The sequence below is a fragment of the Lasiosphaeria miniovina genome (genome assembly GCF_030549165.1).
Source record: "Lasiosphaeria miniovina strain SMH2392-1A chromosome Unknown B0T26scaffold_7, whole genome shotgun sequence".
NCBI classification, from domain to species: domain Eukaryota; kingdom Fungi; phylum Ascomycota; class Sordariomycetes; order Sordariales; family Lasiosphaeriaceae; genus Lasiosphaeria; species Lasiosphaeria miniovina.
In genome coordinates, this window is record NW_026848226.1 from 1,049,187 (window position 1) to 1,076,669 (window position 27,483).

The 27,483-nt window shown below is 67.2% G+C and overlaps 3 protein-coding genes across 3 annotated transcripts; all 3 read right to left on the minus strand.

The window, feature by feature from the left end:
- Positions 1–434: 434 nt before the first annotated feature.
- B0T26DRAFT_445183 (uncharacterized protein) lies at positions 435–823 on the minus strand. Its single transcript, XM_060435067.1, has one exon. The coding sequence runs from the start codon at positions 727–729 to the stop codon at positions 496–498; it is 234 nt and encodes a 77-aa protein (XP_060291294.1). The 5' UTR covers positions 730–823; the 3' UTR covers positions 435–495.
- Positions 824–917: 94 nt separating this feature from the next.
- Positions 918–5,927, minus strand: B0T26DRAFT_755726 (condensation domain-containing protein; the record flags this gene model as incomplete). The annotated part of the gene is made up of 2 exons (XM_060446001.1): positions 918–3,620; positions 3,672–5,927. The coding sequence occupies 2 exons, from the start codon at positions 5,925–5,927 to the stop codon at positions 918–920; spliced, it is 4,959 nt and encodes a 1,652-aa protein (XP_060291295.1).
- Positions 5,928–7,008: 1,081 nt separating this feature from the next.
- Positions 7,009–27,182, minus strand: B0T26DRAFT_679916 (uncharacterized protein; the record flags this gene model as incomplete). The annotated part of the gene is made up of 6 exons (XM_060440413.1): positions 7,009–7,412; positions 7,464–24,744; positions 24,809–25,201; positions 25,696–26,127; positions 26,220–26,716; positions 27,065–27,182. 6 exons carry the CDS (start codon positions 27,180–27,182, stop codon positions 7,009–7,011), a joined length of 19,125 nt encoding a protein of 6,374 aa, XP_060291296.1.
- Between the last annotated feature and the right edge of the window lie 301 nt (positions 27,183–27,483).

Consider the following 27,483-nt stretch of genomic DNA (forward strand, 5'->3'; position numbering starts at 1 on the left):
TTGATCTGCGGTTGGCAGCGGGGGTCGTAAGCTGGCCGGTAGCTGTTTTGTGCTGTTCAGCTGTCGGCTTTGTTCGGGCAAATTCCAATTAATTTCCACCTTTTGTAATGACGCGTCCGTGACATGTTTCTCTTGATTGTGATTAAACACCTATAACCAATTAATTAACACTTCGGTGTGAAAGGTGCTCTTCAACGTGGCTGACACAAGCAATGCCCAATCTCTGCCTAATATTGTTCGGACATGCATCATGGGTTGGGCAGTGGTGGCAAAAGATACGGTAATGCTGAAGCTAAGGTTTGCACTAGTTACAGATGGTCGCGTCTCGGCGGTTAAAACACTGCCTTCACATCCAAGACAAGCAGGCTTTTAGACAAAAGATCTACAGAGGGGACAACTATCCACGAAGGCAAAATCTTAACAGAGATTGAAATCGATGAGTATAAATATAACAGCGGTACGACTCGTTTATAGGTAGACTAAGAGTAATGGATATCATACAAAAGAGATTGGAGGCATAATATATGAAAGACGAAAGAAAAGGAAGGAGAAAAGAGACAGGAAGAAAAGATACAGGAGAAAAGATACAGGAAGAAAAGATAAAGGAGAAAAGAGAAAGGAAGAAGAAAAGATAAAGGAGAAAAGAGAAAGGAAGAAAGAAGGAAAATAGGAAAGAAGCCGCCTGATACTTGGCCACCTGGTCATAACGTCGTCATCAAATCCAAGCATGCTCCAGATGCTGGCCCGCGTAAACCCCTCTTCATCCCAAATCTCAACCCATGGCCATACGCCAATTTGCCTCCCGCTTCTGCCATGGCAGATCAGAGTGATTCTTGTCCTTCACAACCATCCAAGCACTTCATGCTCCCCGTTGGCCCTCGTAACCCACACTACCGCCAAACAGAGTCCAACACCCCTCACGCACACGCAGCGGCACTCTTGCGCTTGCCCACAGCTAAGCGCTTGGCCAGCCTGACCGCCTTGGCCAGCGACGAGTCAACCCTGCTGACAGTCCCGACCTGGGCGGCCCCCTTTTCCTCCCCTCCCACCAGCCCAATCACCTCAACAGCAGCTGGCGCAGCAGCGGCGAGCAGCGCCATGTGGCCGCGGACTGTGGGGTAGTCAATCAAATCCTCCAGGCGCGGGGGGGGAACTTCGTCGCCCTGGCGGAGCAGCCACACGAGCTGGGCTAGCGCGACTATGTCGCCGCCGAGGTCGAAGAACGAGGCGCCGGCGTCGAGATCTTCCGAGCCGGGCATCATCAACACCTGGCGCCACGCGCTGCTGACCACACCGCACAGGCTACGCTGCCGGTCAGCGTCGAGGCGCTCGAGCACTGCCTCTGCCTCGCTCGCCGCCTCTGCCTCGCTCGCCGCCTCTGCCTCGCTCACGCCCATGGCAGCGACAGGCGCCACAACGTCGTCGTCGAACGGGACCTGCGCCGGCTCGTTGCCCGCACCAGGGAACGCCAGCGGCGCGCCAGGGGTTCTTGCAAAGCGTTCCGCGGCATCGCAGAGCAGGTCCAGCGCGCGCGCAGCAAACTCACGCGGCACAGCGCCGCCCTCGGTAAAACCAAGCGAGATGTCGTACACATGCTCCCCGTTCCCTTCTTGACTTTGCGCGCGCTGCGAAAAGACCGACAAGTCGGCAAAATCATCGTGGGCCGGCGCGGCACAGCCGACGCGGTACGGCACATCGCCCAGCAGCACGTCCTGCGCAAAGGCCGTCCCGCCGGCGCCGGCGTTCTGGTGCTGCACGGCCGTCGCAAAGTACGTCCACGCCGGCCACGCCGTGCAGTTGCGCACGATGTCGCGGAACCCGAGCACCTCATGCGCCATGTTGGCCAGCTGCTGGGCTTGCACTTGGTGTAGCAGGCTTGCTGCCGTTAGTGGCTGAGAGGAGGAAGACGAGGCGTCGAAGCGCACGCGCACGGGGACCAGGTTGACGCACGGCCCGACCATGTTTGCGACGCCCGGCACGGCCGCCGCGTCGTTGCGCCCGCTGATGGTGTGCCCGAACACGACGTCGCGGCGGCCGGTCAGGTGCGCGAGCGTGTATGCCCAGGCGGCCTTGACGACGGTCGCGGTCGTGATGTCCGGGACGGGCGGCAGGCGGACGGTGTGCTTGAGGTGCGCGGTCCGCTTGTCGTGGTGGTGCCTGCGGTAGTAGCTGGGCGCGCGGCGGCGGCGCACAAGCTCCGTCATGTCCGCGCCGGCCAGCAGCTGCGACCAGTGCTGGTAGTGCGCCGACGTCAGGGCGCCGGCCGACGCGCGCAGGTAGTTGGCGAACGTCGGCGGCGGCGGCAGTTGGTCGCCACGGTAGGCGGCTTGCAGCGCCGCCAGGATGTGCGGGAAGCACACGCCGTCGTACTGCGCGTGCGACAGCCGGATGGCGAGGCGGTGGCGCCCGCTAGTACGGTGCTTGAGCAGCGTGAATGCGACAAACGGCTCGCCGAGCCCCGGGCCAGCGCGGCGGGCCAGCGTGGCTGTTGCTGCATCGAGCGGTTCGTCAGTGTCGACGACGTCGAACGCCGGCCGCACCGCGCGCAGCACCACCTGCAGGAAGCGGCCGCCCTCGGGCACGAACACGGTGCGCAGGATGTCGAGGCCCTGCACGAGGGCAGCGCACGCGCGCCGCAGGCGGGGGACCTGGACGGCTCCGGCGCCGTCGAGGAAGAAGTGGTTCAGCATCCACCGCGAGTCGAGCAGCGCCCCGGCCACGGCTAGCGCCTGGAAGTCGGTTGCTGGCAGCACGTCGGCCAGCCCGCCGCGGAACACGCCCACCTGCGGCGCGATGTTGGTCTGTAGGAACGCGCCCACGTTGCGCGCTGCCAGCAGCGAGAAGCGCTCGTACGCGTCAGACGCGGGACTGTCTCCGTACGCGTCAGACTCGGGATTGTCTCCGTCGGATGGTGATGTTGCAACTTTGTTGGTGCCTGTTGAGAGCGTGAGTGCGTGACTGTCCGGCTGCGAGAGACTGGCAGCGCAGACAAGCGCCGCCATGCCGTCGAGCGTCGGGTGGCGGAACACGTCGGCCACGTTCAGCGCCAGCCCCTGGTCGCGCGCGTCGCCGACCAGCTTCATGGCCACAATGCTGTCGCCGCCGAGGTCGAAGAAGCTGTCGGCCCCGTCGATGGAATCCTCGGGCAAGTTTAGCAGCGCGCTCCATAGGCCGACGAGGATCCTTTCCGGCAGCATTTGCGTCGGCACCGTAGTCTTCTCCGGGGCACGCGTGTGCGTGGTGGGCGACGTCGTGTCGATAGACGTGCCGAGCGACGACTGCGTGGCGGCGAGGTCCTGCTCGACCGAGCTGCCGAAGGAGACGGCTGTCGACGAGGCGGCTGTCGGCGAGGCCGCGCTCGTCTGCGCCGGGCTTTCGTGCGTGCTACTCCCGGCGTGGTCTTGTGCCTGTGCTGTGTCGAGCGGCGGGACCGTCTTGCCGTCCAGGGCGCGGTCCAGCTCGGCCACCGACTGCGTAGGCCGGCTGACGAGCGCGTCCAGCACGCGCGCCATGCACCGCGCCACGTCCTGGGCCTGGCCGTCGCTGACGTGGTTGGCCCAGTAGCGGAACACGACGCCCTCGCCGGCCTTTGATGCCTCGATGTTGACCGTGATGGCGAACTAGCTGGTGGTCAGCGTTGCAGCACAGAGTAAGAATAGTAAATAACTCACCTCGCTGGGGTCGTAGCCCTCCTCCATCTCAAACGAGATCGTATCTCCCTCCTCCCCATTTTCCTCCTCTTCGTGAGTCTGCGTCGAAACGGACGTGTTGTAAAGCGGGCGGCCTGCCAGGCCCAAACCGTGCTGGACGCGCGCCAGCGAGCAGCGCTGGAAGGGCATGCTCTGCAGGTGCTGCTCCTGGGCAGCAGCAGCAACAGCCTCGAGGGTTTGGTAGCCGGCCACGCGCATGCGACAGCACAGCATGTTGATGAGCGGGCCGACGGCGGCAGCGATGCCGTCGACAGGCGCGTCACGGTCTGCCGCCGGGTAGCCGAAGCACACGTCATCGCAGCCCGTGAACCGCCGCAGCACCAGCGCCCACGCCGCGTGCATGGCGTTGGCCACGGTGACGCGCCGCGCCTCGCACAGCTGCCGCAGCTCGCCGTAGCGCCCGAAGCGCAGCGGTGTTGTCCGCAGGCTTCGCGCCTCGGCGGCGTTGCTGTTGAGCTTCGGGAAGTGGCACGGCTGCACCCCGTCCAGGCACCGCATCCAGTACGCCGTGTCGGCGCCGGCCGGCTGCTGGCGGATGTACTCGACGTACTTGCTGTATAGCGGGCCCGGGCCGTCGTCGAGGGTTCCGGCGTATGCGGCTGCCAGCTCGTGCAGGACGATGGACAGCGAGGCGCCGTCCATGGCCGCGTGGTTGACTTGGACCTTGACGAGCACCGCGCCGCTGTGCGTGGTGCACACGGCGAGGCGGTGGGGTAGCTGGGGCTGTCCGGACTCGGGGGCTGCTCCTCGCATCGTTACCTGGTCGAGGGTGCGCGGCGCTTCGTCGTCGCTGCTCCGCAGCAGCACGGCGCCGCAGTCGGCCGTCTTAAGCACCACTTGGTCGAACACGCCGTCGTGGCGGGTGGTCTCGACGAAGACGGTCCGGAGGGCGGCGTGGCGGTGGACTACCTTTTGCCACGCACACTGGAGTCTGTTGGCGTCGGGCAGGATACGGGGGTCGCGGGGGGTGACGCTGTAGACAGCGTGGAAAATGTAGGCGCTCGAGTCGCGCAGCTGGCTGATCAGCATGCCCTCCTGCACTGGCGTGCACGGGTAGATGTCTTCGATATTGGAGAAGCAGCTGCGATCAATGCCGGCGCGTGGAAGTGTGCTTGTTGTCAGGGCCGCGAGGTCGTCATATGTCAGGGGCAACAGCGGGTAGTCGCTCAACGTCGGCTCGGCTGGATGCTGCACCAAGCGCTGGACCATGCTCACCAGCGTGTCCTCGCAGCAGCCGATCCACCTGCGGACCGCGTCTGCGCGGCCGAGGCTGCTGTCGTACACAAAGGTAAACTGCAGCCGGTTGTCGACGACGATGGCCGATATCTCGAATAGAGCCAGCCTCAGCGTGTCGGGGCCGACGTCTGCCGTGTCTGCCGTGATCTTGGAGGCCATATTATGGCCTTTGTCATTCATGTTATCCAGGTCGACCTCGTGGAGCAGCGAGTCTGGGTGCTCAAGACTCTGCACCCCGCCGCCGAGGTAGTTGAACAGGATCTCCATCGGGGCCGGGGAGGACGACTCAGCAGCACGGCCGAGCCATTTGCGTGCAAAGTAGGGCCTGCCATTCCCGGGGATGCTGCGTCGCACGTCTTTGGTCCGCCGTAGAGTGTCGAGCACGTTGTTGGTGTCGACGGGGACAACCAGAGGACAGATTGTCGTGAACCAGCCGACTGTGCCAGACAGGTCCAGGGGCTCGCCGGCTGGAGCTTCTCGGCCGTGGCTCTCGGTGTGCAGCGGCGGCACAGCCCTATCTCTGAATGTGGCTGCAAATGCGTGGGCAATGGCGGCGAGAAACACGTCGACCGGTTCCGACTTGAAGGCCGTGTGGCAGTCTGCCAGCGCGAGCCGGGTCGTGTCTTCATCGAGACGGAAAGCCTCGGTCTCGGCCCGGCCGTAGGTGAGAGGGTCACGGATTCCCCAGTAGTTGATGTCGGAGGGAGTCTCGGTAAACGGCAGCGTCTCGACGGCGTTCTTGGCGTGGCCGGATTGCAGAGCACACCACGACTTGAACGAAATGGGCGGCTCAGGGGCTAGGGTGCCTGACTCAAGGAGCTGGCCCAGGTCCTGCACAATGACGCGCCACGACACCAGGTCAACGCAGAGGTGGTGGGCGACCATGTAGACGTAGATCTGGTCCTGGCCAGAGACGTCAAACAGGTCGGCGCGGAACACGGGTCCGCGTTCGATGCAGAGGCCAGCCTGTGCTGCTGCCATCGTGGGTGCCATATCCTGGCATGAATTCAGGGGGTGGGCAAGATGTTGGTAGGCGGAAGGAGACATCTATGACATGAGATCCGGAATTAGCGAACTGAAATGGGAGATAAGGAGACAAAAAGGGGAGAGAAGTGGAAGAAAGCGTAATCAAGAAGAGGAGAAAGTATCGAGAAAGATGAACAAAAAGGTACCGAAGAGATTAAGAAAATAAAGGAGTTGGAAGAAAATGTATAGAACAAAGGGAAGGAGAAAAGAGAAAAGGAGAAAGGAGAAAAGGAGAAAGGAGAAAGGACAAAAGGAGAAAGAAGAAAGGAGAAAAGGAGAAAAGGAGAAAAGGAGAAAAGGAGAAAAGGAGAAAAGGAGAAAAAGAGAAAAAGAGAAAATGAGTAATAAAGAGAGAACGAAAGAGAGATATAGAATTTTTTTTTTCCAAAGGAAAAAGGAAAAAGAGGAGAAAAATAAAAAAAGTAAGAAAAGCGGAAACCCCAAAACAAATGGATTTCAAGAAGAGAGCCGCAAACGAATTTTAAAGTTGTAGGAATTACCGATCAATCAGGTCAGCAGCGCACGGGCTACACTCGCCAAGCACGTGGTGCAGCACGTGACTCCGGGCATCCTGACTAAGCGCAGCACGTGACCACGCGGCACCCTACTGAGCGCCTTCGTGTCCCCGTAGTTCGTAATCCTTTTGTAACTAGACATAGAAGAATACGAGCAACACAACCACCCCACCCTTTCGCAGCGGCTACTATAGCGACTAGCACGAATGACCTTGTCATTCCGACAAGAGCCGCAAAGGAGTTCCAAAGTGAATGAAGTCTAAGACGGGCAAAGAAGCCAGAAAGGAAGAAAAAAGCCAATGAGAAAAAGCCACAAGAAAAAAGCCAATGAGAAAAAGCCATGAGAAAATGGCCAATGAGAAAAAGCCACGAGAAAAGGCCAATGAGAAAAAAGCCAATGAGAAAAAAGCTAATGAGAAAAAAGGCAATGAAAAAAAAGAAAATGAAAAAAAAGCCAACGAGAAAAAAGCCAATGAAAAAAAAGAAAATGCAACCTAAAAACGGAAAATAAAGACGGCGAGCTAGAAGGAAAACAGACGCACCTTTACAATCCGCTGCACCCACTGCCCATCCTTATCCTTGGTGAATCGCGCGCGAAGCATGGCATGGCGGCGGACGATGGAATCCAGGGCCTGCGTAATCGCGTCGACGCCGACTCGCCGCGCGACGCCGAGGGCAAAGCTCTGGTTGAAGCGGGCCTGACCGGCGTGGCCCGCGGCGGAGCTGAAGTAGAGGCTCTGGATCGGGGCCAGCGCGAACGGCTCCTCGGTGTCGGCCGCCACTGCTTTACTCGCAGCCGGCGACACGCGGGCGAGCTGGGCAAGATGCACGACCGACTTGCACCGCAGCACGTCCTGGATGGTCACGCCGATCTTGGCGTTGCGCGCGCGCGACACGACGCCCATGGCTCGGATGCTGTCGCCACCTGCGGGGGTTAGTTGGTTGGTTATCTTGTCATGGGAAGTCCAGCACCTACCGAGACCCAGGAACGCCTGGTTAGATTTGATGCGATCGACAGGAACATGCAGCTCCCTGGCCCAGATATCCCGCAGTATCCTGGCCGGCTCCGAGAGCTGCACGTCGGCACCCTCGTCGCCGACGCCAAAGCTACTGGCCAAGCGCTGGTACGCGGCATCGTCGAGGCCCTCGACCCAGCCCGCCACGCGCCGGCGGTCCAGCTTGCCCGACACGACCACGGGCATCGTCTCGAGCACGACCCACACGGCGGGGACCATGTAGTGCGGCAGCGTGTCGGCCAGGCGGCTGCGGATGGCCGCCACCTCGGCGCGCGCACGGGCGAGGCGCGCCGGCGGGCTGTCGACTGGTACGCAGCCGCTGCCGCTTCCGCTGCCGCTGCCGGCACGGGCGCCAGCGCCCGTGTCAGACACGATGGTCACTGGCTCCGCTGCACCACTGCCCCCAGCAGCAGTCACCGCAACAGCATCTGGCAGGGTAACAACACTAACGAGCTGCTTCTTCGCAGGGCCTGTCTGCGGCTGCAGCACTAGCCCTAAGTCAACACTCGGATCAGCTGACAGCCGGCTCTCGATCTCGCCTAGCTCGATGCGCTGCCCGTTGACCTTGACCTGGCCGTCGCGGCGGCCGACGAACTCCATGGCGCCATCACAGCGGTACCGCACGAGGTCGCCCGTGCGATATACGCGCTCCGGCGCCACGCCCTCCGCAAGCCTCGCCGCCCACGCCGGGGCCTCGACAAACACGCTCGCCGTCTTGGCTGCGTCGCCCAGGTACCCGCGCGCGAGGATGGGCCCGCTGACCGCCAGCTCGCCGACCGCGCCCACGGGAGCCAGCCTGTCGCCATACCCCGGCCTGGCATCAATCACCCACGTGCGCGCGGCCGCCGTCGCGTGGCCAATGGCGGCATGGTCGCGCTCGGCCGACACGCGCGCGTTGACGACGGCCAGCACGCACGCCTCGGTCGGCCCGTAGCCGTTCATCAGGGACAGCCGGGGCGCCCAGCGCGCGACCGTGTCGGCGAGCATGGCCTCGCCGCCGCACACGAGCGTCGCGAGCGTCGGACACACCACGTCGGGGTCCAGCAGGCGCGCGACCGACGGCGTGAGGAACGCCCAGTTCGCTCTGAGTCTCACGACGGCGCTGCCGAGATCGTGAAGCCGCTCGTCTGCGCCCGGCACGCACACGCACGCGCCGAGCGTCAGGGGGATTAGCACCTCCATCAGCGCGGCGTCGAAGGTCAGCGACGCGAAGTGCAGCACGCGGGACGTGGCGCGCATGTTTGTGGCTTCCGCGATGGCCGCAGAGCTGCTGCAGAAGTCGCGGTGCGCGGCGACCACGCCCTTCGGCCGCCCGGTGCTGCCCGAGGTGAAGAGGACGTATGCCGTCGCGCTGGGGAGGACCGTTGGCAGGGCAACGGCAGCGCCGCCCTTGTTCGCGGCGCCAAGGCCGTGGATGATTTCCCCGTCAAGCGCCACAGTCACACACGTCCCCGCAAACCGGGCAGCGTGCTCCGGGCTGCAGACAACGCACACCGGCGCGAGTTCGGCCAGCATCTCCGTCTGCCGCGCGGTCGGGTGCGCGGCGTCGAGCGGCACGAACGCGGCGCCGGCCATCAACACGCCCAGCAGCACGACGGGCGTCCACGCCGAGCGCGCGAGACAGACGGGCACGAGCGCGCCGGGGCGCACGCCGTCTGCCGCCAAGCGCGCGGCGACGCGTGTGGCGTGCGAGGCGACTTCGCCGTACGTGAGCGAGCCGTCCCACGCGCACACAGCGGCGCGGGCCGGGGAGGCGGACGCCTGCGCGAGGAACAGCCCGTGGATGCAGGACTCGACGGCTGCAGAGGCGGGGTCCGTGACGGATGCCCAGCGCGCGACGAGGGAGGTGTCGTCGGCGCTGGCGACGTGGATGTCGGCCAGCGTGGATATGGACGACGACCACGATGAAGAGGCTAGCTGGCGCAGCACGGCGGCGAACTGGTTCGCGAGCAGCCCGGCCTGCCACTCGGAGAGCACGGCGGCGTCGTGGTGGAAGGTCGCCGCCACGCTGGTCTCGCTGACGTGGCACTCGAGCACGAGCGGGTGCGTGAAGAAGCCCTCGGACGACGACGACGACGACGACGATGACGACGACGCGCCGCGGAAGTCCCACTCGGCGTCTTCCGCCTGTGTCTCCCGGGCTGCCGCCTGGACGGTCAGCAGGTTCTGGAAGGCGCAGGCGCTGTCGGCGTCGGCGCCCAGCCGCTTGATGTGCTGCAGGCCGAGGTGCTGGTGCGGCACGAGGGCCTGGTTGGCGGTGCGGTGCAGGCCGCGCAGGTAGTCGGCCACGCTAGTGTCGCGGGCGAGGCGCACGCGCGTGGGCACCGTCGTGAAGGTCGGCCCGGCCATGTCGGCGACGCCGGGCACGTCGACGTTGCGCCCCGACAGCGTCTCGCCGAACACGACGTCGTCCGTCGCCGTGTACGCGGCCAGCACCAGCGCCCACGCCGCGCGGATCAGCGTCGGGACCGTGACGTCGGGCGCGGCGCCGCGGCTGACGCTGATGTGGCGCGTCTCGGACAAAAACTTGGGGGCGTCGCCGCCGGGAGCGCGCGTCAGCGGTGGGAAGTGGCCGGCGGCAGACGCGCCGTCGAGGTACTCGATCCAGAACTTTTCCGACGCGGCAACGTCCCGCCGGCCGAGGTACCGGATGAAGCTGGCGTACGAGGGGCGCGGCGGGCTAGCCGTCACCGCGGTCCGCGGCAACCCGAGCTCGCCGTACACGTCCTGAACGCGCCGGGCCACCATGGGCAAGCTCCAGCCGTCGTAGAGGGCGTGGTGGATGGCCCAGACAAAGCACCAGCCGCCGCCGCCGCCGCCGCCACCGCCGCCGCCGCGGTCGACCAGCGCATACCGCGTCAGCCGGCCGCCGTTCTGTGCGCCGAGCGCCCGCCCCTTGTCGACGGCGTCGCCCACCGCGACCTCGGAATGCCACTCGATGGGCTCCGGCGCGGCCACGGCCTGCAAGAACCCCGCCGCCGCCGAGTGCACGATGCGCGTGCGCAGCGTGTCCGTGTCGTCGACGACGGCCTGCCACGCGGCCTTGAAGCGGTCCAGGTCGACATCGGCCGGCAGCTCGAGCGTGTGGACGGCGACGTAGGCGCCGGCCTGCTTGTTGGCGAGCGTGACGAGGCCTTCTTGGAGTGGGCTGCACGGGTACACGTCGCGGATCTGGTCCCGGCGGAGCCGGCACTGCGCTGCCACGTGCGCCATCAGCCCTTCAGCCTCGTCGGGCGGCCGCGACACGAGCGCAAACGACGTGGGCGGCGCCTCGCTGGTAGCGGTGGCGCGCCCGCCGCACGCCAGCGCCATGTCGGCGAGCACGGGCTTCGCGAACACGTCGAGCACGGTCAGGGCGATGCGGTGGGCGCGCGCGGCGCCGACGAGCCGCATCGCCGTCAGCGAGTCGCCGCCGATGCCGAAGAAGCTATCGCTAGCGCTGACGGAGCCGGTAGCGAGCCCCAGCGCGGCCTCCCACAGGCTCTGCAGCTTCTTCTCCATCTCGCTGGCGGGGGGCGGGCGGGCGCGGTGCTTGTCGGTGGCGGACGGTCTGTAGCCGGCTACGGCCTGCGGAGGGGCGTCCTGCACGGCCTGGCGCAGCCGCCGGCGGTCGAGCTTGCCGGCGGTCGTCCACGGCATGGCCGACACGGGCACGAATAGCTGCGGCACCATGTACGCCGGCAGCACGGTCTTGAGATGCGCTTCTAGCGAGATGGCAACCGTGCGTCCTGCACTACTGCTCGGGGGCAGGAGAGAGAACGTCTTGGCCGTCGCAGCCGCAGTTGTCGTAGCGTCATCGACCTGCGGCAGACAGAAGAAGACCGCCAGCGCCGTCGTGGCGCCGCGGTTCTGCGGGGGCATGACCACCTCGACGGCAGCCTGGCCATCGTCGCCCAGCGCACCGCGGCACGCAGCCTCGATCTCGCCCGGCTCGACGCGGCGCCCGTTGAGCTTGATCTGCGTGTCCTTGCGCGCGACGTACGCGACGGACCCGTCGGCGTTGTACCGCACGAGATCGCCCGTCAGGTACATCCTGCGCAGCTTGGGGTCGGTCCACATGTCGCGCGCCCAGGCAGGGTGGCGCGTCCAGGCGGGCGGGTCGTCCACAAACGCGCGCGCCGTCTGCTCGTCATTGTTGAGGTAGCCGCGCGCGACGAGGCGGCCCTCGACGGCCAGCTCGCCGAGCGCGCCGGCAGGCACGAGGCGGTTGTGGTCGTCGGGGTCGACGACCCACACGCGGCCGCCCACGGCGGTGCCGATGGTGGCGGCGTCGGTACTGCGCACGCGGCGGGTGCAGTCGACCTTGGTGTGCGTGGTGGCGACGACGGCGCACTCGGTCGGCCCGTACGCGTTGACCAGCGCGCACCTGTCTCTCCAGCGCGCGACGTGGCCGGGCGCCATAGCCTCGCCGCCGGCCACGAGCGTCTGCAGGCACGGCACGCTGTCGGGCTTGACGGTGCTGGCAACGGAGGGCGTCAGGAGCGCCCAGGTGACGCCCAGGCTGCGGACGGCGGCTGCCACGTCCAGCCGGGCGGAGTCGGACGGGATGCACACGCACCCGCCGACCAGCAGGCACGAGAGTGTCTCCATGATGCTCGCGTCAAACGTGTACGAGGCGAACTGCAGCACGCGCGACTGCGAGTGCATGAACATGGCTGCCGCGTGCGCGGTGGCGCCGGTGCAGAACGACCCGTGCTCGACGACGGTGCCCTTGGGGCGGCCCGTCGTGCCCGACGTAAAGATGACGTAGGCTGCGTTGGACGGCGTGGCCGGAGTGCTGGGAGACGGGACGCCAGGGGGGGTGTTGGACGGCGTGGCCGGAGTGCCGGGAGACGGGGCGCCAGGGGGGGTGTTGTCAAAATCAGGGGCTGCGCCGTCGTCAGGGGCAACGCGCGCCAGGCGCGCCACGAACTCGGCGTCAACCACCACGGTGCGGCTTGCAATCCTACCCATCCTGTCCCGATGAGCAGGCGAACAGAGGACCACACTAGCACCGACGTCATCCACCAGCTGCCGCAGCCGCGCGTCGGGGTGGGCGGGGTCGAGACTGACAAAAGCGCCGCCGGCCTTGAGCACAGCCAGCTGCGCGACGACGGTCCACGCCGACTTGTCAAAGCACAGCGGCACGAAAACCTCGGGGCCTGCCCCACAGGCAACCAGATGGCCAGCCAGGGCGGCGGCCGCAGCGTCGAGCTCGCCGTACGTGAACTCCCCGTCCCAGGCGCACACGGCGGGCCTGTCGGACGCGTGCTCGGCGATGACGTCGTGGATGCAGCGCTCGACGCTTGGCATCTCGACGTCGTTCCACGCGCGCAGCTGGTCGATGCCGGTACTGCCGACGAGGTCCAGCTCGCCGACAGTGCGGTCCTCGGGCCCAGCAACCACATCGTGCAGCGCCTGCGCGAACGCGGCGGCGATGTTGCGCATCTGCGCGTCCGACACCGCGTGCCGCCAGTGGCTGAAGTGCACCTCGACGGCGTCGTCGGCCGCCTCGACGTTGACGGCGATGGCGTACTCGCTGGGGTCGTCGGCGGTCACGACGCGGTACTCCAGCGGCTGCTGCTTGTCTCGAGCAGTCCCAGCGCGCCGCTGGTACGTAAACGCCGTGTTGAACAGCGGGGCGGCGTTGCCGTGGCCGGGCAGGCGCACTTCGTGCTGCATCTCGGCGAGGGAGCAGCGCTGGTGGGCAAGCGCGGCGTCGAGGTCGGCGCGCAGCGCATCTAGCGCATCAGCGACGTCGGCACCCGCCGGCAGGTGCAGCCGGCACACGAGCATGTTGATGAAGGCGCCGACGGCCTGGCCGACGTTCGGGACCGGCACGTCGCGGCCCGAGGCCACGAAGCCGAACAGCACGTCGTCGGCGCCCGCGTACGCGCGCACGACCAGCGCCCACGCGAACTGCAGCAGCGTGCATGGCGTGACGCCGGCGTCGGCGCAGAAGGCGGCCATGGCGGCGACGTTTTGGAGGGTGATGGCGTGCGAGCCGAAGGACTTCTCGGCCGCGTCCTGGCCGTCGGTCAGCGTCGGGAACAGACACGGCTCGGCGCCGGCCAGGTACTCGCGCCAGTAGCCGACGCTCTCGCCGCGGGGCTGCTTCTGCACGTAGGCCACGTAGTCGCCGTACAGCGGGGCGGGGGTGGTGGGCACGGCCCCGCCGTAGGCCTCGGCTACGTCGGCTAGCAGGATGGGCAGCGACGAGCCGTCGCAGACGGCGTGGCTGATCTCGAGGCGGCAGTAGACGTGGCCCGCGGCGGTGGCACACACGGCGAGGCGGTGCGGCGGCTTCTTGTCGCCGTAGTCGAGCGGCTCGAGGCCGCGCAGCGCGTCGAGCGCGTCCTGCTCGCTGCCGGCCCCGGAACACGGCAGCGTGACGACGCGTCCCGGAGCCCGCCGCAGCACCACCTGGTCCATCAGGCCGTCCCCGGCAGCCGTGTCGACAAACACGGTGCGCAGCGCCGAGTGCCGCCGCACGGCCGCCTGCCACGCGCCTGCCAGCCGCTGCACGTCGAGACCCCCGTCTCGAGAGCGGACCTGGAAGACGGCGCAGTACGCGTACTTGGCCGGGTCGCGCATCCACGCCAGCAGCAGCCCGCGCTGCACGGGCGAGCACGGGTACACGTCCTGCACGTCGGCCAGCGCGACGCCGAGCTGGAGCCGCAGCCGGCGGCCGAGGTCGGCCAGCCCGTAGTACGCCAGCGGCAGCAGCGGGAACGCGCCCAGCGTTGTCTCGGGCGTGCTGCGTGTGCGTGGCTGCGAATGCTCGGCCAGCCGGCGCACGGCGTCGCCTAGAATTCTTACGCAGCTGCCTGCCCACCCCGCGAGCGCGTCCTGGTGCTTCATGCGCCGGTTGTATGCGACAGAAATCTCCAGTTTGCCGCCGCCGCCACCGCCGCCGCCGCCGCCGACGATGACGGCCGACACCTCGACCAGCGCAAAGCGCGCCACGGCGGCGCCAATGTCTGACGCAGCCCAGTCGAGCTGCCCTCCATCGCCGCCGTCATTGCCGCCGTCATTGCCGCCGTCATTGCCGCCGCCATTGCCGCCGCCATTGCCGCCGTCATCGCCGCCGTCGTACGCCTGCAGGAACGTATCCGTCCGGCGCAGCAGCTGCAGCGCGCCCAGAAAGTTAAACACGACCTCTGCGGGCCCCGCCGGGCCGAACTGGTCTCTGCCCTGGGCCGTCAGCAGCCGGTACGCAAAGTACGGCGTGCCGCTCCCGGGCAGGCGCCGCCGCAGGTCGCGCACCCAGCGCACCGCGTTGACCACGTCGCCGTCGCCGGCCGACTCGCTGGGCAGGTGCACGGGGCTGAGTGTGGTGAACCACCCGACGGTGCGCGACAGGTCTGTTTCGTCGCCGCTGCCGTCCTCGCGCCCGTGGCCTTCGTTGAAGATGGTCGGCGCGCCGGCGCGGGGTGGCAGAGCCGCGCGGTAGGACAGCAGGAGCGACGCGAGGAGTACGTCGAGGACGTCGGTCTTCAGCGCGGCGTGGGTTGCGGGCGCCAGCAGCAGGGCCGTCAGGTCGCCGTCGAGCGCGGCGGCGGCGGGCGGCGCGACGTCGCCGTACACGTTGGGCTGGCCGGCCATGCCCCAGAAGTCGAGGTCTGCGAGCGCAGCCGCGGCGGCCTCGTGGTGCGGCAGGAGGCCGGACCCGCTGGGCTGCGCCTGCGCCTGCTCCGACTGCCGGCGCGTCCACGCCTGGAAGGGCAGCGATGCTGGCGGCTGGATCCTGCCGGCGGCCAGAAAGTGCTCGAGGTCCTGCAGCAGGATGCCCCACGACACGACGTCGACGACGAGGTGGTGGGCCGTGATGAAGACACAGACCGTCTCGCCGTCGCCGTCCCCGATGGCGAACCAGTCGGCGGCCAGCAACGGGCCCTTGTGCGTGTCCAGCGCGCGCTGCGACGCGTCGATGCGCTTCTGCATGCGGTCGGCGCTGGCGAGCGCGTGCGTCCTGAAGCGGTACGACGCCCGCACGTCGCGCGTGATGCGCTGCCGCCAGCTGCCCGTGCCGTCACGCCGGAACCGCGCGCGCAGCATCGAGTGCGCCTCGACCAGCGCGTGGATGCCGCGCTCGAGTTGCCGGGGGGTGGCGGGTTTGGCGAGGCGCAGCAGCACGCTCTGGTTGAAGTGCGAGTGCGGCGTCTTGGGGCTGGGGGCGGCGAGCTGGACGTGCAGCTGCTGGATGGGCGAGAGGTCGAACTCGTGGTGGTCTTCGGCAGGATGCGGGCGCGCCAGCCGCTGCTCGTCCCCGCGGGGGCTGCTGGCCCTGAGCGCCAGGTCGCGCACCGACTTGCTGCCGATGATGTCCTTGACGGCCACCGCGACACCCTGCGACCGGCACGCCGCCATGACGTGCATCGCCGTGATGCTGTCGCCGCCGAGGCGCAGGAACGACGCGTCGCCGATGCGGTCGGCCGGGAGGTTTAGCGCCTGCGCCCAGACGCCCGCGAGCCTGTCGGCCATGGACACGTGGGCACGGTCCGGTGTCTGGGTCTTGTCGCCTGTGTTGTTGACGATTGTCTGGATCGTCTCTTTCATCTCTCCGGCCTGCTCTTCCGTGATCATTCGGCCATTCCACTCGTCCAAAGCCGCCTTGTCGTCCGAGGCGAGCATGGTGAGGTTACCAACACTTGCCCGCTGCGTCTTGGCGTCTGGTGTCGTGAGCTCTGCGAGTACTCTCTCAAACTGCCCCAGCATCCGCGCTACCAGCCCCTCCGACACCACGGCGTCGTCGAAGTGGGCGAGCACGTCCACCTTCCCGCGGCCCAGCGTGCACGCGACGTTGAGGGGATAGCTGAAGAAGTCGGCGCCCTGCACCGAGCCGCCAGCCACCAAGCTGCCCCAGAGTCCGCTGCCACGCTCCTCGTCGGCCTCGGCCGAGTCTAGTACCAGCAAGGTCTGGAAATCACAGGCGGCCGCCGCGTCGGCGCTGAGCGTGCGGATGCGCTGCAGGCCGGCGAACTGGTACGTCATGGCATCGCTCAGCTGGGTCTGCACGTCGGCCAGCGCCTGGCCGACGCCCATTCCCCGGTCGACCCTCACCCGGCGCGGCACCGAGGCCAGCGTCGGCCCGACGAGCTCGCCGATGCCGGGCACGGGCACGTCGCGGCCGTTGAGGACCTCGCCGAACACGACGTCGTCGGACGCGGCGAAGCCCGCCAGAGTCAGCGCCCACGCCGCGCGCACGTACGACGCGGGCGTGACGTCGACGGCGCGTGGCCGCGCGAAGGCGACGGACCGGCGCGCCTGCTGGGTCGCCTGCACGCGGTAGCCCGGCCGCGGCAGCCGCGGGAACGGCTGCGCGCCTCGCAGGCCGGCCAGCTTGGCGGCCCAGAAGGCGTCGGACGCAGCCGGGTCCGCGGCGGCCAGGTACGCGACGAAGCGGGCGTACCTCGGCGTCGGGACTGGGAGAGCGTCGGGCTGGCGGTACCGGGCGTCGACGCGCGCGAGCAGCGCCGGCAGGCTCCAGCCGTCGTACAGCGCGTGGTGGGCGGTCCAGACGAACGTCGGCCGGCTGCCGTGGGCATCGACCATGGTGTAGCGCGACAGGATCCCGCCGTCGTGGGGCGGCAGGTGGCGGTGCGTTGCGGGCAGCGTGTCGACGCCGGCAGCCGTCGCCCACTCGACGGCGGAGCGCACGACGACCTGCACAGGGCCCAGGCCCTGCACGAACGCGACGCGCGTGCGCAGGATGGGTTCGGCGTCGAACACGGCCTGCCACGCGGCTTGGAAGCGGGATACGTCGGTCCCGGGCGGCAGCTGGTACGCGTTGACGGCCACGTACGCCGCCGGGTTGCGCTGTGAGGCAGCGACGAGCCCGGCCTGCAGCGCCGTGCACGGGTACATGTCCTCGATAGACGCGCTGCCGACGCGGCAGATGGACGCCACGTGGTCTCGGAGTTGGTGCAGGTTCATGGTGGTTGTGTTTTTGAGGAGTGAAAAGGGGGCGGGACTGGAGAGTGCCGTGTCGAGGGCGACACTATCCCCGTTGACCCCCTGACTCGCCCCCCGACTCGCCCCCCGACTCGCCCCCCGACTCGCCCCCTGATCGGTGGCAGCAGCCGCCTTGGCCATCTCGCTCACCCCCCGACTCGCCCCCTGGCCGATGGCAGCAGCCGCCTTGGCCATCTCGCTCAGCCTGGGCGTCTGCAGAATGGCGGCGACGGCCAGCGAGATGCCCTGCTGCCGGGCCGCGGCCGCGAGCCGCATGGCCCCGACTGAGTCGCCGCCGTGGCGGAAGAAGCTGTCGTCGGCACCGATGGCCGCGGCCGGTACATGCAGCACCGACGCCCACAGCTCCTGTAGGCTCTTTTCCATGTCGGTTTCTGGGGCGCGGCCGCCGGCAGTGCTCGCCCCGATGCGGTAGACTCTAATGGTGGTGTTGCTGTTGGTGTTGTTGCTGTTGGTGTTGTTGCTGTTGGTGTTGTTGCTGTTGGTGTTGTTGCTGTTGGTGTTGTTGCTGTTGGTGTTGTTGCTGTTGCTGTTGCTGTTGCTGTTGCTGTTGCTGTTGCTGTTGCTGTTGCTGCTGTTGCTGCTATCATTGTCACCCGCTGACAGCGCCTCGGCTAGGTTGCGCAGCCGCCTGCGGTCCAGCTTGCCCGACGACGTCAGGGGCATTGCTGACACGGGCAGCACCAGGCTCGGCACCATGTAGGAGGGTACCCGCGCAGCTGCGGTGCCGATGACAGCCTGGGCAAGAGACCCGAACGTTGTGTCCATGGGCAGGATCCGAATATTGTCGTCCCTTTCTCTTTCATTGTCGCCCCTTTCTTTTTTATTGTCGTCCCTTTCTTTTTTATTGTCGCCCCTTTCTCTTTTATTGTCGTCCCTTCCTCTTTTATTGCCGTCCCTTCCTTTTTCATTGTCCCCCCTTCTTTTTTTATTGTTGCTTCCCTTGTCGTCATCATTGGCTTTGTCCGTTGCCTTGTCGACGCCAGAATTAGCGTCAGGGGCAATGTAAACAAACACGGCCAGCGCCTTCTCTGCGCCACCCAGCGACACCAGCTCGACCGAGCACTGAGCGTGCGCCGGCAGTGCCGTCCTGGCATGGTGCTCGATCTCGCCCAGCTCGATGCGCTGGCCGTGCAGCTTGACCTGCGTGTCCTTGCGGCCGAGATATGCCAGCGAGCCGTCCGAGCCGTACCGGACCAGGTCGCCCGTCTTGTACATCCTGCGGGCCCCCCTCTCGGCGTGCCGCGGGTCCCGCGCCGCCCACCGCGGCATCTCGACGAACGCCGCCGCCGTCTCGGCCGCCATGCCCAGGTAGCCGCGCGCCAGGATGGGGCCCTCGATGAGCAGCTCGCCGACGCAGCCGACAGGCACGAGGCGGTTGTGGTCTCTTGGGTCCACCACCCACGACACGCTGCCGACGCTCGTCCCGATGTCGGCCACGTCGCCGGCGGCGTCGGCGTGCAGCCGGTGCGCGGCGTTGACGGAGCACTCGCTGGGCCCGTACTGGTTGTGCAGCGGCACCTGGCCGCCCCACGCGTCGAGTACCTCCTGCGTCAACGCCTCGCCGCCGACGGCCAGCCCGCGGATGCTCGGCACCTGTGCTGGCCGCAGCAGCGCGGCCACGGTGGGGGTCAGGTCCATGAAGTTGGCGCCGAGCGCCGCGATGGCGCCCGGCAGGTCGCCCAGACGGTCTGCGTCGCTGGGCACGCACACGCACCCGCCGTGCATCAGCGTCGTAAACATCTCCTCCAGGCTGTTGTCGAACGTGTGCGCCGCGAACTGCAGGAACCGCGTGTGCGCGCCGAGCTGCAGCGCTGCCCCGTGCGCCAGCGCGCTCGTTACCAGTGCGCTGTGGGTGAGCACCACGCCCTTGGGCTTCCCGGTGCTGCCCGACGTGAACATGACGAAGGCGGCGTTGTCGGGGGTGGCGCCGGCTGTGCTATCTGGCACGGGCACTGCGCTATCTGACACGGGCACTGTGCCATCTGATACGGGCACTGCGCCATCTGACTCGGGCACTGCGCTATCTGACACGGGCACTGCCACGGGCACTGTGCCGTCTGACACGGGCACTGCCTCGTGGCCAGCCGCCAGCCGCGCCAGCAACCCCGGGCCGACAGCCACGACCGAACGCACCGCAGCCATGTCCACGAACAGCTCCGCGCGGGCCTCGGACGCCACCACGACGTGCGCGCGGGCGTCGGCGACCTTGTCCGCGAGGGCGTGGGCGGGGTGTCCAGCGTCGAGCGGCACAACAGCGCCGCCGGCCTTGAGCACAGCCAGCATGGCCACGACGGTCCACGCCGACTTGTCGAGACACACGGGCACGAGCACCTCGGCGCGCACGCCCAGGCCGCCCAGGTGCTGCGCGAGCAGGTCCGCATGCGCGTCCAGCTCGGCGTAGGTAAGGTCGCGGTCCCAGCCCCGGACGGCCTGCGCCGACGGCCGGCGGGCCACCTGCGTCGCCACCGCGCCGTGCACGACCTGCGCCGCGGCGGCCGGCATGTGCGCGTTCCACTCCCAGATGCGCTGCGTGCTCGCCTCGGGGACGCCGTCGAGGTCCGCGAGCAGCGTGTCCGCGTGTCTGGCGATGTTGCGCAGCGCGTGCGCGAACGTGGCCGCGACGTGCTCGGCCTGTGCCGGGGCGATGGCGTCGGTCCAGAAGTCGACGTCGACGGCTGCGCCACCCTGCAGGTCGTCCGTCTCGATGTTGACCGACAGCGGATACTCGGTGGGGTCGCGGACGGGCGCGGCGTCTTCGCACAGCAGCCGGCCGGGGGCCTCCCCCGGCGTCGGGCGGCGGCGGCGGTACGACAGACACGTGTTGAACAGCGCCATGCCGCCGGGCACGCCGAGCGCGTGCTGCACCTCGGCGAGCGCGGCCGTCTGCGCGGCCGGCGTGCAGGCGAGCTGGTCGCGCTGCACGGCCTCGAGGACCTGGCGGAGGGCCAGCGTCGGGTCGAGCCGCGCCCGCTGCGTGACCATGTTGATGAACGGCCCAACGGCGTCCGCGGAGGCCTCGTCGCGCCCCGACACGAGATAGCCGAAGCACACGTCGACGGCGCCCGTGTAGGCGCCCAGCGTCAGTGCCCACGCGGTGTGGAACGCGCTAGGCAGCGTGATGCCGCCGGCGTCGCACGCCGCGCGCAGTGACGGGAGGTGTGGGAGGTCGACGCGCAGCGAGCGGAGTTGACGGGCTGAGGAGGAGGGGGTGGTAGTAGTAGCGGTGCTAGTGCTGGCGGTGGTGCTGGCGGTGGCGCTGGCGCCGTCGTTGAGCACGGGGAAGTGGCACGGCTCGAGGCCGGCGAGGTGGGTGGTCCAGAAGGCCAGGTCGCGCTCAGCGCTGCGCTGCTGCAGCCTAGCGAGGAACGGGCTGAATAGGGGGCGCGGCAGGTTGTCGAAGTCGTCGCCGCGCTCGTAGCTGCGCGCGAGATCGCGGACTAGAATGTCCATGGATGCGCCGTCCACGATGGCGTGGCTTAGCTCCAGCACGCACAACACGGCGTTGCTGCTGCCGTCGCTGTCGCTGTGGAACACGGCCAGCCGGTGCTGCGGCGCGCCGTCGCGGTATTTCATCGGCTGCAGAGCATCCGCCAGCCGGCGCATCTCGTCTTCACCGCCGTTTCTGTTAGCATCCGTGCCTGGGCGTGGGCACCGCTGCACCACGACCTCGGGCTCGACGTCTGCTAGTACGACTTGGTCGTGGCTGCCGGTGCGCACGGCGGCGAGGGCGTCGACGAACACGGTGCGCAGCAGCGCGTGGCGGCGCACGACAGCCCTCCACGCGCGCACGAGCCGGGCAGCGTCGACCCCCTTTTCCATCTCACCGTCATCATCACCACCACCACCATCACCACCACCATCACCACCACCATCACCACCACCATCACCACCACCATCACCACCACCATCATCACCACCACCATCACCACCATCAACACCACCACCATCACCACCACCACCATCACCACCACGATGCCTTACCCAGAACTCACGGCGCACAGCATACACGGCGCCGTCTTTCGTTCTGCTGAGCAGCAAGCCCTGCTGGATCGGCGACGCCGGGTAGACGTCCTCGACGGCGTCCCAGCCCCGGCCAGCACCCACCATCTCGGGCAAACGGCTGCGCGCAAACACTTGCAGCTCGGCCGCCGCCAGCCCCGGCAGCAGCGAGAAATCGCCGGCCGTCGCCCGTCTCGGCATCCCCGGCAACATCCCCACGGCCTCGCGCCGCAACACGCCCTGACACGTCGCCACCCAGTCCCGCAGCCGGTCCTGGTGGCGCATGCTGCGATTCCACGCGAAGCTCACCCGCAGCGCGCCGCCGGCCACGACCACCGCCGACACCTCGACGAGCGCGAACCGCGCCGCGCCCGGCCCGCAGTCGGCCGCCCCGCCGCTCGTGCTGCCGGCAGCCTCGCCCGCCATGGCCGCGTGCGGCGCCGCCCGCAGCAGCGCGCCCGCCCGCTCCAGCTGCTGGTACCGGCCTAGGAAGTTGAACGAGACCTCCATGGTCTCGTGCGCGGCTGCCCACGTGGCGCGGCCCTCTGGGCTGTGGAAGCGTGCGGCAAAGTACGCGCGGCCGTTGCGTGGCGCGCGCCGCCGCGCGTCTTTGGTCTGGGCCAGCGCGTCGGCGAACGACGTGGCGTCGTCGGTGAGCGCGATGGGGAACAGCGTCGTGAACCAGCCGACGGTGCGCGCAATGTCGATTTCGTTTTCTAAATCGGTGTCACTGGTGTCACCGGTGCGCGCAATGTCGATTTCGTTTCCTAAATCGTTGTCACTGGTGAGAGGCGGCTCGCGGCCGTGGCCCTCGTTGAAGATGGCCGGCGGCGCGCGGTCGGGAAAGGCAGAGGCGAACGACCAGGCCAGTGCCGCGAGCAGGATGTCGACTGTCTCGGTGCGCAGCGGAGCGTGGCATTCTGTGACGAGCGTCGCCGTCGTGGCGGCGTCGAGCTCGAAGCCCGCCCCCGCCACGGCGCCGTACAGGTTCGGGCGCCCGTTGGCCATGTCCCAGTACGCGAGGTCGGCGGTGGGGATCTGGGAGGCGGGCGGGAGGGCCTGGGAAGGGGCGTGGGACTGCGCGTCGGCGGCTTGCAGGGCTACCCAGCGCCGGAAGGGCATGGAGCGGTGTGCGGTGGGCTGGTGGTTGTCGTTGGTGCTGGCGTCGAGGAGTTCTTCCAGCTCCTCGAGCACGACGCGCCACGACACCAGGTCGATGACGAGGTGGTGCGCCGTCAGGAAGAGTTGCTGCGTGCCGCTGTTTTCGGCTTTGAAAAGCTCTGCCGCGACGAGCGGGCCGCGCCGCACGTCCAGACAGCCCTGCGCACTAGCCAGCGCCGCCTCGGCCGCGGCAGCCGGCAGCACGCCGTGCGAGCGGAGGCGGAACGACGCGGCCGCGTCGGCCGTGACGAGCTGCTGCCACTCCCCGGTGCGGGGGCCGGGCCGGAAACGCGCGCGCAGCATGGCGTGGCGGCGCACGACGGCCTCGAGCGCGTCTCGCAGGGCGCGCTCGTCGACGGGCCGCGCCACGCACAGCCGGAAGCTCTGGTTGAAGTGCTGCTCGCCCTGCGCCTCGCCGCGCACCTGGAAGTGCAGCTGCTGCATGGGCGAGAGGTCAAAGGGCGTGTCGAGCATCTCGTCTTCGTCGTCGGGATCGTCGCTGTCTTGCCGCGCCGGCCTGGCCTTGACCTTGGTGGCCAGCTGCCGCAGCGACGGCGCTTTGAGGATGTCCTGCACGGCCAGGCCCAGGCGCGCCTTCTTGGCGTGGCTTGCGCACGACATGGCCGAGATGGAGTCGCCGCCCAGGCTGAGGAAGCTGTGGCCGGCCGCGCTGATGTGGTCGGCAGGCAGGTTCAGCACGCGGCTCCAGATGTCGCGGAGCGTGGTCTCGGTCTGGGTCAGGGTCTGGGTCAGGGGCTCGGTCTGGGTCTGGGTCTCGTTCTCGGTCTCGATCTCGGTCAGGGTCAGGCTCAGGGGTGTGCTATCGCCGTCGGCTGTCGGGACAGCCGTGTGCGTGTCAGGGGCGTGCTGTCCGATGACGAGCTGCTGGCACTCGCCGGCGCTCAGCACAGTCTCGACCCACGTCGCCACCGACTTGCGGTCCATCTTGCGTGACGGCAGCATGGGCATGGCTGCGACGCACAACCACGTTGACGGGACCATGTAGGCCGGCAGCCGCGCGTCGAGCCGCGACCGGATGCGCTGCAGCATGGGCTGCGTGGCTGCCGGGTTCGTGGCCAGCTGCAGCATGGCTGTCGGGTTCGTGGCCAGCTGCAGCATGGGCTGCGTGGCTGTCGGGTTCGCGGCCAGCCTCAGTGCGCCTGGCGCTTGTCCAGCCGTGTCACGGCCGGCAGCAGACGGGGCCGGGACAGCGTCCGCAAGCGAGAGAACCACGATCAGCCGTTGCGCCAGGGGGCCCCGCCCCGGGAGTAGGACCATGGCGTGCTGCACGCTGCCGTCGACGGCCAGGTGGTGCTCGATCTCGCCCAGCTCGATGCGCTGCCCGTGGAACTTGATCTGCGTGTCCTTGCGCCCGACGTAGGCGAACGAGCCGGAGCCCGAGTTGTAGCGCGCCAGGTCGCCCGTCTTGTAGAAGCGGCGGCGGCGATCCTCGTGTCTGCCGTGTTGATGTCCGCCGTGTTGATGTCTGCCGTGTTGGTGTACATCGGTGCTCTGCCTCGCCCACGCCGGGTCGAAGACGAAGCTGTCTTCGGTCTTGGCGGCGTCGTTGAGGTAGCCGCGGGCCAGGCTCGGGCCCTCGAGCAGCAGCTCTCCCACGCAGCCCACCGGCACCAGGCGGTCGTGGTCGGCTGGGTCGACTAGCCAGCAGCGTACGCCGCAGGGCGTCCCGATGTCGTTGGGCTCAGAAGCGGGGCCGACGCGCGAGTTGACGACGGCGGCGACGGAGCTCTCGGCCGGGCCGTAGCCGTTGACGAGCTCGATGTGCGACCAGGCGGCGACGTGCGCCGGCGCCATGGCCTCGCCCGCCAGCACGAGCCGGCGCAGGCTGGGCACGGCGGCGGGGGTCAGGAAGCCGACGAACGACGGCGTCAGCACGGCGTGGTCGACGCGCATGCGCCCGATGGCGCCCTCGAGGTCGTTGAGCCGCTCGTGCTCGCCGGGGACGCAGATGCACCCGCCCGTCATCAGCGGCGTCAGCATCTCCACCAGACTGGCGTCGAAGGTGTGCGCGGCAAACTGCAGCACCCGGCAGGTCCCGTCGATGCGCAGCGCGGGGCCGTGGGCCCGGGCACTCGAGCAGAACGCCCTGTGCTCGATGACGGTGCCCTGATTCGGTTAGTCGAGCCCGTCCCGTGGAGCCAACTGACATGAAGGCGAAGTGCAGGCTTACCTTGGGCTTGCCGGTCGAGCCAGAGGTGAAAATGACATATGCAGCGTTGGTAGGAGACACGGACGGCATGCTGTCAGCCGTCTCTGTGCCGCTCGACGCCGTCTCGTCCACAGCCGGCATGCTGCCAGTCGTCTCTGTGCCGCTCGACGCCGTCTCGTCCACAGCCGGCATGCTGCCAGTCGTCTCTGTGCCGCTCAACGCCGTGTCGTCCACGGCCAGCACCGTGTCGACCACCGCCGCAAGCACGGCCGCGAGACCAGGGGAGCAGAGCACGAGGCTGGCGCCGACCGATTCGCAGAGTCCGCGGAGCCGCCCGACGGGGTGCGACGGGTCCAGCGGCACAAACGCCCCGCCGGCTTTCATCACGGCAAGCATGGCAACCACGGTCCATTTCTTGTCTCGTTAGCCGTGGCCGACAAGGTAGGCAGGCAGGCAGGTAGGTAAAAAGGAGGCAAGGTAGGTAGGCAGGCAGGCAAAAAGTAGGCATGGTAAACAGTAGGCAGGCAAAGGTAGGCATGGTAAACAGTAGGCAGGCAGGCAGGCAGGCAGGCAGGCAGGCAGGCAGGCAGGCAGGCAGGCAGGCAAAAAGTAGGCATGGTAAACAGTAGGCAGGCAAAAAGTAGGCAAGGTAGGTAGGCAGGCAAAAGTAGGCATGGTAAACAGTAGGCAGGCAAAAGTAGGCAGGCAAAGGTAGGCAGGCAAAAGTAGGCATGGTAAACAGTAGGCAGGCAAAAGTAGGCAGGCAAAGGTAGGCAGGCAAAAGTAGGCAGGCAAAAGTAGGCAGGCAAAAGTAGGCAGGCAAAAGTAGGCATGGTAAACAGTACCCCTGACCCCTGAGTACGTCACGTGATGCACGCAGAAACCAGAAAGGGGCTTCATCCACGTACCGATTTTTCAAAGCACAGCGGGACGAGCACCTCGGGACCGACGCCGAGGCGCGCCAGGCGTGCGGCCAGGCGTGCGGCCGCGGCCTCCAGCTCGCGGTACGTGAACGAGCCGTCCCAGGCGCACACGGCCTCGGCGCCGGGGCGGTCGCGCACGCGGTCGGCGACCACGTCGTGCACGCACCGCTCGAGCGGCCGCACCGAGACGCTGCCGTTCCATGCACGGACTTGGTCGACGTTGGCCGGGCTCAGGCACTCGATCTTGGTGACGGGGGTGTCCGGAGGGCTGCTGAGCATGTTGCTCAGGATTGTGCCCAGCGTGCTGGCGACCAGTCGGCCCTGGATCGCGGACACGCCGAGCGCGCTGCTCCACTCGAGAGTCAGGTCGATTCCGGCCGGGCTCTGCTTGGCAACGAGGCGGAGCTTGTATTGGTGCTGCGTCTTTGTCAGTCACGGTGGTCAAGAGACACGGTGGTCAAGAGACACGGTGGTCGAGGAAGAGAGTGGGTGGCGCAAGAGTCAAGTACCGAGTGAAACGCCAATGTCTCGTCCGTGTGGGACAGACCCGGTGCCGTGGAGTTGGACAGCTCCACCACGGCCGTGTCAAAAAGGGCGTGATCGCCCCGGCGGACAAGCTGCGCAGGAACCTGTGGCTGCTGCCCGGCGAGTTCGGCGCTGCTCGTCCGCACCGCCTCGCCCAGCGACGTGCACTCGTCGAGGCGGAAGCGGGCCACGCCGAGCAGGCCGTCGCCCGACGCCACGCCGAAGCAGACGTCGTCCTGCCCCGTGTAGCAGCGCAGCAGCAGCGCCCACGCCGTCCGCAGCACCGCGCCCACATCGTCGGCCGAGGCCAGCTTGGCAGTGTGCTCGTGCTCGTGCTCGACGGCCACGGCGGCCGACTCCGCGGCTGCGGCATCGCTGGCGGGCCGGCTAAAGTGTGGGAACCGGCAGGGAGCCGTGCCCGCGAGATGCGTCGCCCAGTCGCTGATGGGGCTGGGAGAATTCATGGTAAACGCTGTAAGGCCTGCAAGACTATCAAATTGTATGACAGCAGGCAACCTAGGTGAGTAAGGTTGGGAGTAGGTGAGCAAGGTTGGGAGTAGGTGAGTAAGGTTGGGGAATATGCAGACAATCAAGATAGCAGTGCAAGTGGTGTGCGGCAGGATCGCAGGGCAAGTGGTGTGCGGCAGGATCGCGATGGCAATGTGATCAAGGTACGGACTCGCTGCACTACGGACTCGCTGCACTGACGGGAAGAAATCGCACGGCATAGGTCAAGGCACGCCGTGTATTTTGTAATTAATGACCTGCACGCCACATAGGAGCTGGAGTCGAGACGAGACAGAAAACCCGGGCCAGCCGCGGGACTCACTCTCCTCAAGCCCCACCGTCATCGAGCAGCCTCGACCTGGCCTCGGTCCTGGGAGACGGAAACAGCAGCTGGATGTGGCCTCTGCACTTTCTTCTTCTGGCCCCGTGCCCGACGCCATGCCGTGAAAATTTCAGACCAACAACGGAGCTCAGTGAAAACCACCGACGGAGCTCAGCGAAAACCACCGACGCCTGCAGCTGGCGGCGTGGCATTTCCAGATATTTGGCAGAAAGTTTCCCAGCGGCAACGTGGCATTTCCAGACATTTCGCAGAAATTTCCCAGCGGCGACGATCACTTATTTTTAGTCGCCCGCGGTATATCATGTCCTGCCTGCTAGAGGGCTTGCTGGGCAGGAGCACGGACGGGCACAGCAGTCTCGCGGCCCCATCATGAGGTTGTGAGAACGGGGATCGACAGC

What these genes read in the sequence shown, in the direction of transcription:
- B0T26DRAFT_445183 (XM_060435067.1), bottom strand. Translation starts at nt 729, where the DNA reads ATGCTTGGATTTGATGACGACGTTATGACCAGGTGGCCAAGTATCAGG.